General features: G+C 30.8%; 1 protein-coding gene and 1 long non-coding RNA gene across 4 annotated transcripts in view; one reads left to right on the top strand and one right to left on the bottom strand.

The window, feature by feature from the left end:
- LOC143239360 (solute carrier family 22 member 15-like) overlaps positions 1-13,326 on the bottom strand; it is a 29,196-nt gene extending 15,870 nt beyond the window's left edge. For all 3 annotated transcript variants that reach the window (XM_076480359.1, XM_076480360.1, XM_076480358.1), the window contains exons 1-4: positions 12,197-13,326; positions 11,387-11,814; positions 9,966-10,187; positions 1,480-1,694 (exon numbers count right to left, since the gene is read on the bottom strand). In XM_076480359.1, the coding sequence (XP_076336474.1) occupies positions 1,480-1,694; positions 9,966-10,187; positions 11,387-11,814; positions 12,197-12,454 (1,123 nt within the window). In that variant the 5' untranslated portion in view covers positions 12,455-13,326. The remainder of the gene's footprint in view (positions 1-1,479; positions 1,695-9,965; positions 10,188-11,386; positions 11,815-12,196) is intronic.
- LOC143239361 (uncharacterized) lies at positions 9,068-10,187 on the top strand. Its single transcript, XR_013021148.1, has 2 exons — positions 9,068-9,532; positions 10,057-10,187. It is a non-coding gene; the product is annotated as an uncharacterized LOC143239361 (long non-coding RNA).
- Positions 13,327-13,587: the final 261 nt, after the last annotated feature.

Raw genomic sequence — 13,587 nt, 5'->3', positions numbered from 1 at the left:
CCATTTTGAGATTTTAGGATTAAATGATCAACTTCCTGAACAATACAAAGTTACTGCCTCCATGCAGTCATTGTTAGATGGAGGACAGCAAGATCCATTTCACAGAGAGAGGTGAAGGAGAATTTCTGCTGTGGCACACAAGTAAGGTAATACCGACTATAATCAACTTCTCTCAAAAGGATGGAAAAATGATCAGTACCTTGTGGATCACTGTCCACCCTCTAATAAATATAAAAAAACAATTGAAGGTGAACAAATAAGTAGACCAAAAGCAGTAAAAGAATGACTAGGTGCAAGAAAATAGGTAAATAAACTGGTTTTGAAGAGAAAGATTGCAGTCTGAATATGCATATGCTCCACCGAAGGGACACCTCCCATCATTATCTGCACCACACCAGAGGGAATTGTGTCTATTAAAATCTCCCAACTATTCAATAAGAGTACTGAGGTCATATTATTCATCAACCTCTCCTGGTGGCATGCAAGGAGAACACATAGTGATGGTATGACCAATGGAAATGTGGATGGCCACAACCTTCTTGGACATATTGAATGGCACAGACATAGTGAGTATATGCTGATCAACCAGCAGCACCACAACTCCATGGACTCATTCACAACATAATCAATTATTCGAGGATAAAGAAAACTGCCAAAAGGTGACAGCAGGTGAAAAAATACATACACATGATGATGTCAAGCCCTTAACATAATTCAATTAAGAATGAAAATCTATACAGTTTCACTGTTTCAAAATGGTCATTTTTGCTTAGGAAGAGGAGAACTGGTTAATTTGTATAAAACTATAGATATTGTAATTGAATGTAAAAAAACATAATTTGAACCAATGCTGCATTCAACATAATACATGTAACAAAAATTGATATTTAGGTATATTATTTTAATATTTATTTTCAAATTAAAAATACATAATATGGAAATTTGGAGTATAATCTACAATTTGATAACAAACTCATTGAAATAAATTCATAAAAAATAGTACAATCAAATTTTGAATTTAAGTCTGCAAATTACCCATCATGATAGGGTTTAAAGGCAAAAAATAAAACTTCATGAAAGAGTGTGTCAAAGTACACAACACACACAAATAATAAGACATTTAATAATTAATCATACAATGTTTTGGACAGAATTAATAGTCATACCCTATGAAAATAATAAATCGCAATTAAAAAAATGCAGCTTTTAGTATTACAAGTACTTTTCAATTATCAATTTTAACTAATTTTGTACATGAGAAACCACAAAAAGAACCCAAATATGTTTTCAAATCTACTCTTGAGAAATGTGCTTAGGGTAATGTAAAGATGCTTGTATCAAACCATAAGGATTTCAAACATAAAAGTTTTTGTTAAATGATACGTCTTTTGCTTACAAAATGTTTTCATAACAATCCTTAACATTAAAGCTCAGATAATGAAATTACAAACTCAAAAGAATAATTAGAAAGGTTCTTACCAGTTGAGAGAATTTGTATGATGATACAACTGAAACCACCAAAAATCAAGAAACTGCACAGAGACCAACGTCTTCCAAGCCGATCCAACAGACAAGTTGTTATTAGAATACTTGGTAATTCAATAAATCCTGAGAGAGTAGTATTTAGATAAATATTACCTGAGAGGGACCCAGCTGCCAGAGTAAGAGCATAATATAATAAACTGGTGATACACCTACAGAAGAGAAATGCAAAGTTACGGAGTAGGGCAACAGTAACAATAGCTAAATTATTTTTACTTGTTACAATGTTTAATGTAAGAAAGTGATTAAAAGCCTTGGTAAGGTCACTTATTTTCTGTGTAAATATATAATGGACTTTATTGGAATATTTATGGAACTTTTGTTTTTGCATTACTTGAATAATTATTAGAAATCTTGTAACCAACAAGGCTATATATATTCACAAGCAATTTGGTGCACAAACAATTTAGAAAACAATACATTAAAAAACATTGATGGACATCATTCATTTATTTTGTGTTAACATACAAAATATCAAATGTTAAGAAAATATTCACTATAATGGGCATATGACTAACATAACTGAACAACAATAACAAATCTAATAATGTCTAGCATGGATAAGCAACAAAAACAAATCTAATCATTATCAGTATTGTTAAACAATGATAACATATCTTATCATGGTTAACATAATTAACCAACAACTCCAATGTTGTTGAATATTACAAAGTAACAATGATAACACTACTCGAGAATAAGAATGTTATGAAATTCCAATCCATGCAAACACTGTTAAAAAAGGAAGATGATTTAAAAAGTCCATAACTTCTGTTACTTCAAACCAATCACTAAAATTTTGCAATTAATTAAACTTACACAACAACAAAATAAGTGTGAGGTAACAGGTTTTTAACATAAGTTGTTTTGAAATTTCAACAGACATTTCAAATAGTTGAAATCCTTAGTGTGTAAATATTGATATACTACACGCGATAAAGAACAATTTGAACATCCGTAAAAGATACAAATAGAATATCATACAAATGAGAGTGGTATTGTTTGATTTGTATTCTACTGTTTTTATTTGTGTTCTCACTAAGTTGTCAAAATTATATCAGAGATTTGAAGCATTACTATCAATATGTAAGCAATTTAGCATGTTTTGGTACCATAAAAATGATTAATCAAGCAAATTGATTAAACAATTTTCTTAAACATTGTCAAAAAGTACTTGCTAGAAAATATACTAGAATTGTCCCCTCCTTTGAACAGATCACTATGGCAAGTCTTTCTCATAAGTGCTAGGAGTTTATCAAATAACATCAGTTCAGGCTTTGCAAAGAACAGGCCTCAGTGTTCCTTGAAAAAAAAAAATAGAAATTTGTGAGGCAATATTTTTAATATCAGAATATAGAAAGGCCTAATACAGCAAACAGGGAAGGATATAAAAGGCAAATTGTAGATGAAATTTTTTCTATACCTTTTTAATGCTGATTATAGACAATGTCTACCCCACAGTTATGTGACTAGGAGAATGGGATTAAATACAAAAAACAAAACACTACTTCATAACTACTTTCAAACAAGGATATATCCATGACTACAAGTGTCTAACACACATATCTCAAACAAATGACTTTCACTTGGTTGACTAAGTTACTGGAGTTTTACATTGAATTTACACTCCTGCTGGACACCTTCATAGAGTTTTTTCATATTAATAGTGCTTACATAAAATATCCATGCTCTGCTGTGGGGTTCAAGACACACCCATGATTCACAAAGGTCTCAACATAATGATCAAGCTCCTTCATTATCTCCAATTACTTCCATATCTACCCAAGAGGGATCCATATCCAAAAACAAGCCCCCCAATTATAACATTCTGCCATAATATTTTAGCACCTGTGTACATTTGGTTATGTCAGTATGTGAATGAGGAACAAATACAATTTGTCATATAGTATTCCAGAGGTCTGAGGGGGGGGGGGGTAGAAACACAAAACAGGTTCCTAGATTTGAGCTCACTGAAGTCAAACACCTGAACTCCTATCATGCTCGGGTGACTTTCCAGATGCTTATTTAGTCCCTTTTCAAAGGAGTGCTAAATCTAACATGTAAGAGCAACCCCTGGACCATGCTAAAGCCATCTGTCAAGTTTGGCCCTGTAAGTTTTGAAACTTTGTGAGATGTTTTTTTGAAAATGAAACACAAAATGTAAATCAACAAAAGGATTTCAACTTCTAGTCTTTATTACATAAAATGGCCAACTGATATGTTATTAGTTGATAGTATTTACAATTTGACATATGCACATGCACACATGGGCAACAAAATGAAAACACTATAATATTGTGTGGTTCTACCTTTGGCTGTCAGATATGCCTGAAAGTTATACTGAGGAGTTTGTTTTATTTTCTATGCTCCAAAGACACAATTTGATGAAAAATATGGTGGTCTCACTAACTCCTGACGATTTCCCAACATTTTTATATTTATCTGATAGGAATGATGTTCTTCCTTTTGCAAGAAACAGAAGTCATGTAATTTGGGTTACTAATGCACCAACAGTACTAACCGTGTTCCTACAAATTATGTTATTTGAAAATCAATTAAATTATTATTCTTCCCAATATCTTTTGACAATTATTATTGTACAGAAGTTACAACTCACCAAGAGAATGTGTTCAGATTTTTTATCTATGTCTGTCTCTATGTGTAAAAGCAAAGATCTTAATGTCATACTTCTTTGTGATTGTTCATTTGCTGTCATTGTTATAAATAGTTTGCAACTAAACATTGCTGCAACTTTCATTTAATGAGCATATACTAACATTTTATATGAGATGAGATCAACCATTTCTTTGGCCACGAGATTTGATTGGGAACAGATGATTTTAATGATAGATTCCTACAAGCTATATAGTATGAGATGAACATGAATGTGTATAAACCTAGTTGAGAAATACCATATGTGGTATTAATTGGTAGAGAAGTGGCAAAATTTGGTGAGTGTATGTGTATTACTTATCTTGTTTAAAATACTCAGGCATTAAAATAAGTAATAATATTACTTAGCAAAACATATTTCTTTCAGGTAAAGGTTTTGTCGATATTCTTATTGCTACATTTTCCACTTGACTGGTTTGAATTTTATGAGACAGCAATTATCCCTTTATCCAGAACTTCCACGTTCATATATTTTTGAAGCATCATATTACCATTTTCTACTTCAACCACCATGTCTGTATATTTTGGGAGATACTATTACCTAAATTTATTAATTTGACAGATTATTAATAACAATTCTTATAATTAATTTGATAAATTTGTTTAATCATTGATTTGCTTTAAAGTTTCAAAATCAATTTGAATTTGAAATTTTCCTTTGGTCAGATTTTTGTGAATTTAGTAAATTTAATTTGTTCAGACTTTTTTCTCTCAAATCCTAAAACATAATTGTTTTAGTTAAATTTTGTTGTTAGGCTAATCCAAACATGTTAAAGTTGGATCTACTTAACAATTATCAGTTATAAAAGTTATATATACTATTTGATCCACTTCTACTGCAACATCCTCACAAACTCACACTTAGTTATTGTACTTGCTTTGACAAACAATTGTCTAATAACTTGTGGTCAATTTATTTTCCTTTTTACATTGCATTTCTTCATTACTTTCACAAAACATTAAGGATGGCACAGTGAAAAGAATTGTCAAAAAATGTTGACAATTTGAAGCTTCAATTTCAAGCTTCCAAGCAAAAACTTTTTCATCCTGAGGAACAATAAAAAAGGAAGAAACAAGAGAGAAAGAACTTTATTTTCAAAAGATTGATAATATTGTAGAACTTGTCCACCCAAACACTATCACGAATAAACATGATGTGGACAAAGATGACTGCTCTAAAAGAATCGTTCAGAAACTTCTTCTACAAAGAAAAGACCCTACATTGTATCATGATGCTGATCCACATCTGAAAGAATAATTGACTGAAGTGTCAATCAAAATCAGTTAACAGTGTAAAATGAGAAGACTGAACCATGAACAGATGATACTTAAGTCCTATGAGCTAAATAATCAAGTAAGACCCTACATTGTATCATGATGCTGATCCACATCTGAAAGAATAATTGACTGAAGTGTCAATCAAAATCAGTTAACAGTGTAAAATGAGAAGACTGAACCATGAACAGATAATACTTAAGTCCTATGAGCTAAATAATCAAGTAAAATGATGCACAAGAGATTCTGAAGAACTTCATTCAATAGTGAGTCCATGATTTCTACTTTACAAGAAGCTGCTCAATGGTGAGGAAAATAGACAAATAATGTCATCCAAAATTTACAGGAAGAGAAACAAGAAAACAACAATCAGTCTAGACCTTATTACTACTCTGCTTTCAGAGGCTGAGGTCATTGGCAATAAAAATAAAATAATATATGAAAGGCCTCTGCAAAGTACACTTCATTTGAGACTCAATTACAACATAAGTTTAAAGTATACTACTGTCATACCTGTCATCATCTGAATCATACTGCAAATACTGTTGATCACCCTTGCATGACTGGAGATAAAAATCTAAAATCATTCATAGCTTTGGATTCTATCTTGATTGGAGCTTTGAACTCCACTGACAATAAGTTTATTAATAAGCCAAATTATTTGCAAAAAGTGACATTCAAGTGTTCACTTATAGAAGTAACAATACCACTGGCATATTGTGCAATTCTGGATCTGAGGTAACTACCATCACTTATCATGTTTCTAAAAATATTTCAAAGACCAATAAATATTCAATTGCAATTGGATTACCTTGCTGGTAACTAATGGCATTAATATCCCCATTAAATGGATCATGGTATTTGGCATCACTTGGAATGTTAAGCAACTTGAAAATACTTATGTTCTGATAAATGAAGACCCAATCAGCAATGATATGTGGGACAAAGTTAGTCATAAAACACTGACAATATCGTTTAAGCAAGATTTAGCTTCTGCTAGTGATAAAGAACAACGGATTTATCTGCAAAATAAGCAGTATATATGTAACTCTCAACTGTGTCAACAAATCTGCATGAAAGTTGATGGAGTATCGAGGTTTTTTGAAATGATGGAAACCAATCTTTTCACACTTTCTAAAACTATCAAGGACACGGGCGACTGGTACCATCAAACTATTCCATTTTAATGACATTGTCTCATTCCTCATCATTTCATGATTTGTTTGTATGAACTTTTATTCAAATTCATACTTTGACAAAAATTGGTGCGAAAAGACATGTTTCCTTTCATGTGACTAATTTAAATTCAGCTGACATCATAATTTGTTGGCCATCATGAATAGCAAAAAAACTTGTACTGTGAGCAGATGTTACCTAATTGTGAAATAAAGGAAACAACATCTGCTTTTCAAAGTAGGCATTGGTAATCCACCAACTTGTTAGTCTGTTCATGCAGTATTATGATGTTTTTAGTCACTGTAACTTTGATATAGGTTATACTACTATTGTTGAACACAATATTAAGACCCTAGATGAAGTATCAATCATTTGGCCAGATGGCAGGACTGTTATATGACATTATTTCTAATAAAAAGGTAAAGCTCAAGCACAAGGTAAAACAAGACGTTTGGGAGTAAAAGTGAATTTAAAATTGTCAGAATGCACTGATAAGTTAAAGTTGTGTTGACAATTGCACCTCTTCTACAGTTTCCTGATTTTAACAAACCATTTTATGTACAAACAGATGCAAGTATTGATGGGGTTGGAGACAATTTGTATCAAATAGAAGGAAAAAAGAAAACTGTTGTAGCAAACACAAGTTATAGACTGAAAATAGATGAAAAGCCACTACAGTTTTTGACATTGCAGCATTGGGTGTTAACTAAAATGTTTTGAGATTATTTGTAAGGCACACAACAACAACAACTCTTTATTCTTACCCTCTTAGTTGAATGATGATAGCAACAGAAACAACCAACAATATGGAAAAGCTTGCCAATTTCAATTTTTGTATAGGTTATAAGTCTGATAAGATCAATCCCACACCTAAAGTCCTCAGCCACAACCCAATATTTGAAATTATTCATAACAAAACTGTAACTTATATTACTAACACACTCACACACTTAACCAGATGAATCCATATCCTAAATCTTTTTAGAATTGTACAATTCATATTATAATAAGAGGTTCACATTGGCACTCAGGAGTGACATGAAACCTTTCCAGAAAGATGATCCTCATGTATCCAATTTAATCAAATGTTTGCAGCATGAGGGGATTAAAATGAAAATGTAACTAAAACAATGGAACCAACATAAACTTGTCAACAGTCAATAATGTAGGGAAATCAACCAAGAGTAAAGAAACTCTTGGTAGTTGTTATGATACTGAGGACCATAATTTTGGAACAAATGCATACTACGTCTTCACATAAAGGTGTAGACATAACAGTTGAATTATTAGAGCCAGGACCATTGGTCTATATTGTTTCAAAACATTGAACAGTTTGTTCAAACTTGCAATTGCTGTAATGTTGCTGAGGGACTGTTGCCAAAAGTTAAGACAAAAATGCAACAATTTCAAACAAATCAATAGTTTGATATAGTAGCTACTGATTTTAAAGTCCTTGAAATGTTATCATTGGGATTAGATAACATATTCATGATGACATGTTTTTTCAAAATACACTTTCCCTATTCCAAAAAACAATCAAACAGTGAAAACCATAGTCAAAATTCTTGTTATGAATGGTTCAACCAGCTAGGGATTTTAAGTAGATTACACAGAGATTGTGGTAAGATTTTTAAAAAAACATTATTGTAAAGTTATGTATAGTTTGTGGCATTTCAAAATTTAGGAGAAAACCGTAAAATCTGCAAGAAATTATCTGGTGTGAAAGATTTAATTAGGCCATGCATGACTTCCTATGCAAATTAGATGCAAAACAAAAACTTAAATGGCCTGATTTTCTTCAACAGTCTGTCAATATATACAATTGCACACTTCATGAAAGGACAGGAACAAGTACTCATGAGTTGTTTTTTGGCAAAAAGTTTTGATTGATAATCAACAATTTCATCTTGAACACTGTTTTTGCTCCCTGCAAGACTGATGGATAATTGTTGATTAGCAAAATTCATAACAAAGCTCCACAGTTGCAATGCAGAGATGTCAGAAAAGGCAAGTTGTCAAACCCTAAATCGGTATCAAGTTTCTTCTGAAAAAAAGAACAAATGGTAGGTCGAAAATTCAAGATTACAGAAATATAACACCAAACAAAATTGGTGGATAGGCTACAGAAAATAGTGATGCATATCTTGATCAAAACACCGATGATGATTCAATAAAATCCAATAATAGGCTGGATCTTTCGAAGAAAATAAATCAAAATTCATTTGACTATTCAGATTCATAAATAAACTTACAACAAAGAATCAGTTCATCTGATTATTACAATATAATCACTATTATTAAACCAATGACCACACTGGAATGTGAAATTTGTGCAGAGAAACTGACACAGCTGGAGAGCACAGATTGTCTTTCAAGCTTCCAATGTCTGTAATATAACAACAATCCTTATTTTACAATAATCATGAGGAAGCCATTTGCAGGCTAAATAAGATATTGCAAGATTCATTTGAATGTAGGATAGAATAGTAGTCCTGCAAGGATTAGCATAAATACCTATGTTCTTTATACTTTCTTACACTTTCTCAACTTGGGCTTAACTCATGGACACACTATCCCATAACTACAATTATGTAAATTTTCTTAATGTTTGTTCACTTCATGTTGTTTTCATATAAAATTTGCTGTTAAAACAGTGTGGTGTACCTTTGTCTAATCAGCATTTACTAACATGTTATATGATACAAGACAAATCACCCACATCATTCATTCAGTCACTAGATTTTACTGGGAACAGAAGATTTTAAGTATAGCATTACAGTCTGAGACTGACATGTATAGTGTGTACATAAACCTATTTGAAAAATACTGTATGTAGTATTGATAGGTAGGGAACTACCTTAACTTGGTGAGTGTTTATTATTGATATTTTTTCAATGTAATTAGGCATTAAAATAATTAATTTAGTATATTACTTAAAAATAAACAAAGCATAAATTAGTTTTAAATAAATCAAGAAAATTTTGATGTGACCTAACTTATGAAACTGTGGAAAATTATTTCAAAGCTTCACCACTAATTTTTAGTGGGTTTTAAACCCACTAATTATGCACAAAAATTGTAGTTCAGATAATATAAAAAGGTGCCTGGTCATTAATTTTTTTAAAGGATTTTACAACCGACCATTACATGATAGTAAAAATCTGAATAATATCAACTGATAACTAAATAAGTATTAAAAATTAAAACTGTAAAATATAAATTAGCATTTGCAGTTTTTATCCTTTATGATTCAAGTATTTCTAGTCTATGATTAGGCAATAAAATATTTTTATTTTTACCAGGAAAACAACTGTATTCCAAGTTGCTTTCTTAATATTTTGTGTTTAAACAAAACTGAAGCTCCATGTGTTTTTTTTTTATCTCTGTTAGTTTCCCGCAAGTCCCAGTTCTCTGGCAAACGATGAGCAGTGCCATTTCCTTCTGCAATTAACTGCAATATTCTTTTAGCTTCAAGAGTACGACCTTGAATAAGAAGCCAACGTGGACTTTCTAAAATCCAACTGGAACCAAAGAAATATTATATTTTAATGCCAATGGAATGTGTGTATAGTAACAGTATTCTATAAAATTACATGTGAAGTCTCAAAACATTTAACCAAATCACAACCGGAAATTCATGGTATCTTAGTGAAACAGAACTACATTATATGTATACAAATGACACCTTAAGAAACAAATAACAGTATTTATATTGTTTTATTACAAATTACAGTGTTTACATAAAGGAAGAGTACTTTTTTTTTACAGGCAGGTATGATGTTTAGAACACTGGTACAATCATTCTCAAGTACAATATTTTAACAGTGAAGGTGTAATGACTTAAATCAACATAATTTAAATACTAGTTTTTACCATTAAAATGTGTACTTTAGAACAATTGCACCAGTGTTTTAAACATCATACCTGCCCATTATAAATATATTTTTCCATAGTGTAAAAATTAATTTGTAATAAAGAATACTTATAATCAATGAGAAAGTTCAAGAGTAAATAATCTGTTTTTAATGTTTTTTAAACATAATTCATTTGCAAGAACTAAATCAAAAATCAATATTTATATAGGATTACATAGTATGTTCTAATACACAAGATATGTGACATATTTTCTAGTGATGGTGAAAGTTAAAAACAACTTCACTTAATGTATTTTTGTATGATAACTGTTGAGAAAGAAATTGAATATTAAAAAAATAGGATGACAGACTGTACCCACTTAGCATTTAAAAGAACACATCACCATCAAAAATAAAGTATTATGGGATGATTTACAGAATGATATATACATAAAACAGGCTCTGTTGGTTGGAATAACTTTTGATTTAAAAATACTAATAAAATTCTGCCTGATTCATTAATCACAAATGTAGTTTAATTGGTTATTTACTGAAATATAATTTAAATATCTCTATGACATTTACAGAAATAACTGAGAATTACCTTTTGACATTGAAATTTAACAAAAGCTTTGAATACCTCGGTATTATTATGTGTAAGTTAATTGCATATGCATTATTATATTAAAAAATGAATATATTACCAGCATATAAAGGAAGTATTGTTTTTCAGTAGAAATAAAGAAACATCAGATCACTAAATATCTATCAATAACACACATACAGCGTACTTTGTCTATATTTATCTTTTCATATTTTATATAGTCAGATTACTTTATCATGTAAAAAAAAATTATAACACTCACAAAAATGGGATGATAAGAACTAGTCCCCAGAGAGCACACACAGCAGAATATTGCCTCCAGTTAGGAATGAGAAAAGCAATAAATGCATGAAATCCAATTCCAAGAGAAAAGAAAACCTGAACCCATGTTCCACAAAAAGCCCGCCTGGTTGTACCTATCATTTCTGTAAACCAGACATAACTTATCATTCCAATTCCTCCTTGATTAACACCTGCCATAAAGCGACATATGGAGTGTAGCTGTATATTTGGTACAAAACCTCCAAAGGTACTGAATGTAAGAAGTCCCACGTGGGTAAAGAGCATTGTTTTATAACGTCCTATCCTATCAGATACCTGTCCAAACAACCATGCTCCTATAAGCACTCCTGCCATGAAAACTGACTGGACAGCTTTAACTTGATATGCTTGTGAGCAGATGAGGTCCCACTATGAATATGATGGTGAAAAAGAAAAAAAAGAAAAGAAAAATTAACATCTATATGTGGATTAAAAATGTACTCAATTATTACACATATTATGAATTGTGATATAATACTACTATAGATATTAAATACTCTTTTATATCTAACAAACTTTATATAAATTCCTTATTTTCACTAATTGCAAAAGCATGATCATTCAACAAGTAATCAAATGAGACATGTACTTTACTCCACCTGAATTGCATCTTATGGTGTAAATTACTCAACCCTAAAATAGAATGTTATTACTTACAGTATAACATATTCTGTAATTATTCTGCATTGTAGACTTGAATTAATATTGTAACATAAACAAATAAAGCTCTCAAAAATATTTTGAAGTTTACCTCAGTGGCCATAGATGTAAATTCTGATGTATAAACTAATCTCTTGCAAGATTCTGGTTTATCATCTAAGAAACAAGTGTTGTTAAAAACTTCTCCTGTCTGACCATAGCACAAAAAAGTTGGTAATGCACCAGTAAATATTATTTGTAGAATCTGACCACTCGTGTACAGGCCTCCAATCATTCCAGTAAAGAGAAAGTACTTCTTCTGTTGCCATCCAAATTCTCCAATAATTTCAAACACTTCATCAACATCCATAATTCTAAGTTATTTTTAAGTCAATGAGTAAAATTTGTGCTTGCATTTGCCCATGAGAATGTCAGAGTTGTATAAACAGGTCAAAGCTTTGCTTCTTCAATTAAAATCAAATGTTTTAGACTAGTATTTATTCAAATCCGAATGATACAAAATAATTATTCTTAAATTAAAAGTATACCTAGCCCTCAAGTAGCTTTATGGGAAATTCAAAACAAACCAAACCTAAATTAAATATTCCCAAATCTGATGCTTTGTCATTTATCAGTACCACAACTCACAGAATACTTCATTTTATTTTTCATGTAGCATTCATAAACATGCTTATTAGTTTTGGTTTTACAAATTACATAGCTTATTTTATTAACTGCAATTTGCAGTGCAAATTACAGTACAGTCACTACCGGTAATAATGAGTTTTAGTAAGTAAAACTTCTATAAAGTTATCCAAATTATAGAAAATTGTTATCACAAAGAAATATAACAAAAATATTTAAAATTAACGGAAAATACAACCTCATTCAGTAGTTAATGTTATAATAAAAAAACCTGAACTTATACTCTGTCGTATAGCTGGTTTTTAAACATTACATTAACTTATTGCATTACGCTGTAATTTACAGTAACAAGTTAATTAGGTCATACATCCAGGTAAAACAAGCTCTATGGCGATTAACAAAATTATCGCAAATACGAAGCCATAACACCTTTCTACTTTCTGTTAGGACTAAATTTTACAATGAAAATAATACAACTAAATTTCACAAACAAATTAAACGTTTTCTAACAATGTTTTTCACAATTACGTGTCATGTTTATCCACCAGTTAGATATTTTAGCGCTCTCTAGGTAATAATGACATCAGTTTATATTTTCACACATTGGCACATGGTAGGTTGGATATAATGGGACATTATTCCAAATGTAATTTTTGAAAATAGTTATTTACCAATTGACAAACATTTATGGCAGTAAAAGTATTGAACTATAGCATTAATGTATAAACTATTGTAAAAAAGATAAACGAATACTCGTTAAGACATGATATTCCAAATATGTTATTTATTTTCTGAATTTAGGCCACAATTTACTCGGGCTCATCAGATAGCCCGATACGGATTTGCTAAAAGAAAACA

This window comes from Tachypleus tridentatus, chromosome 13 (genome assembly GCF_004210375.1).
Source record: "Tachypleus tridentatus isolate NWPU-2018 chromosome 13, ASM421037v1, whole genome shotgun sequence".
In the NCBI taxonomy this organism is placed as follows: domain Eukaryota; kingdom Metazoa; phylum Arthropoda; class Merostomata; order Xiphosura; family Limulidae; genus Tachypleus; species Tachypleus tridentatus.
This window is presented reverse-complemented; position numbering and strand designations above follow the sequence as displayed.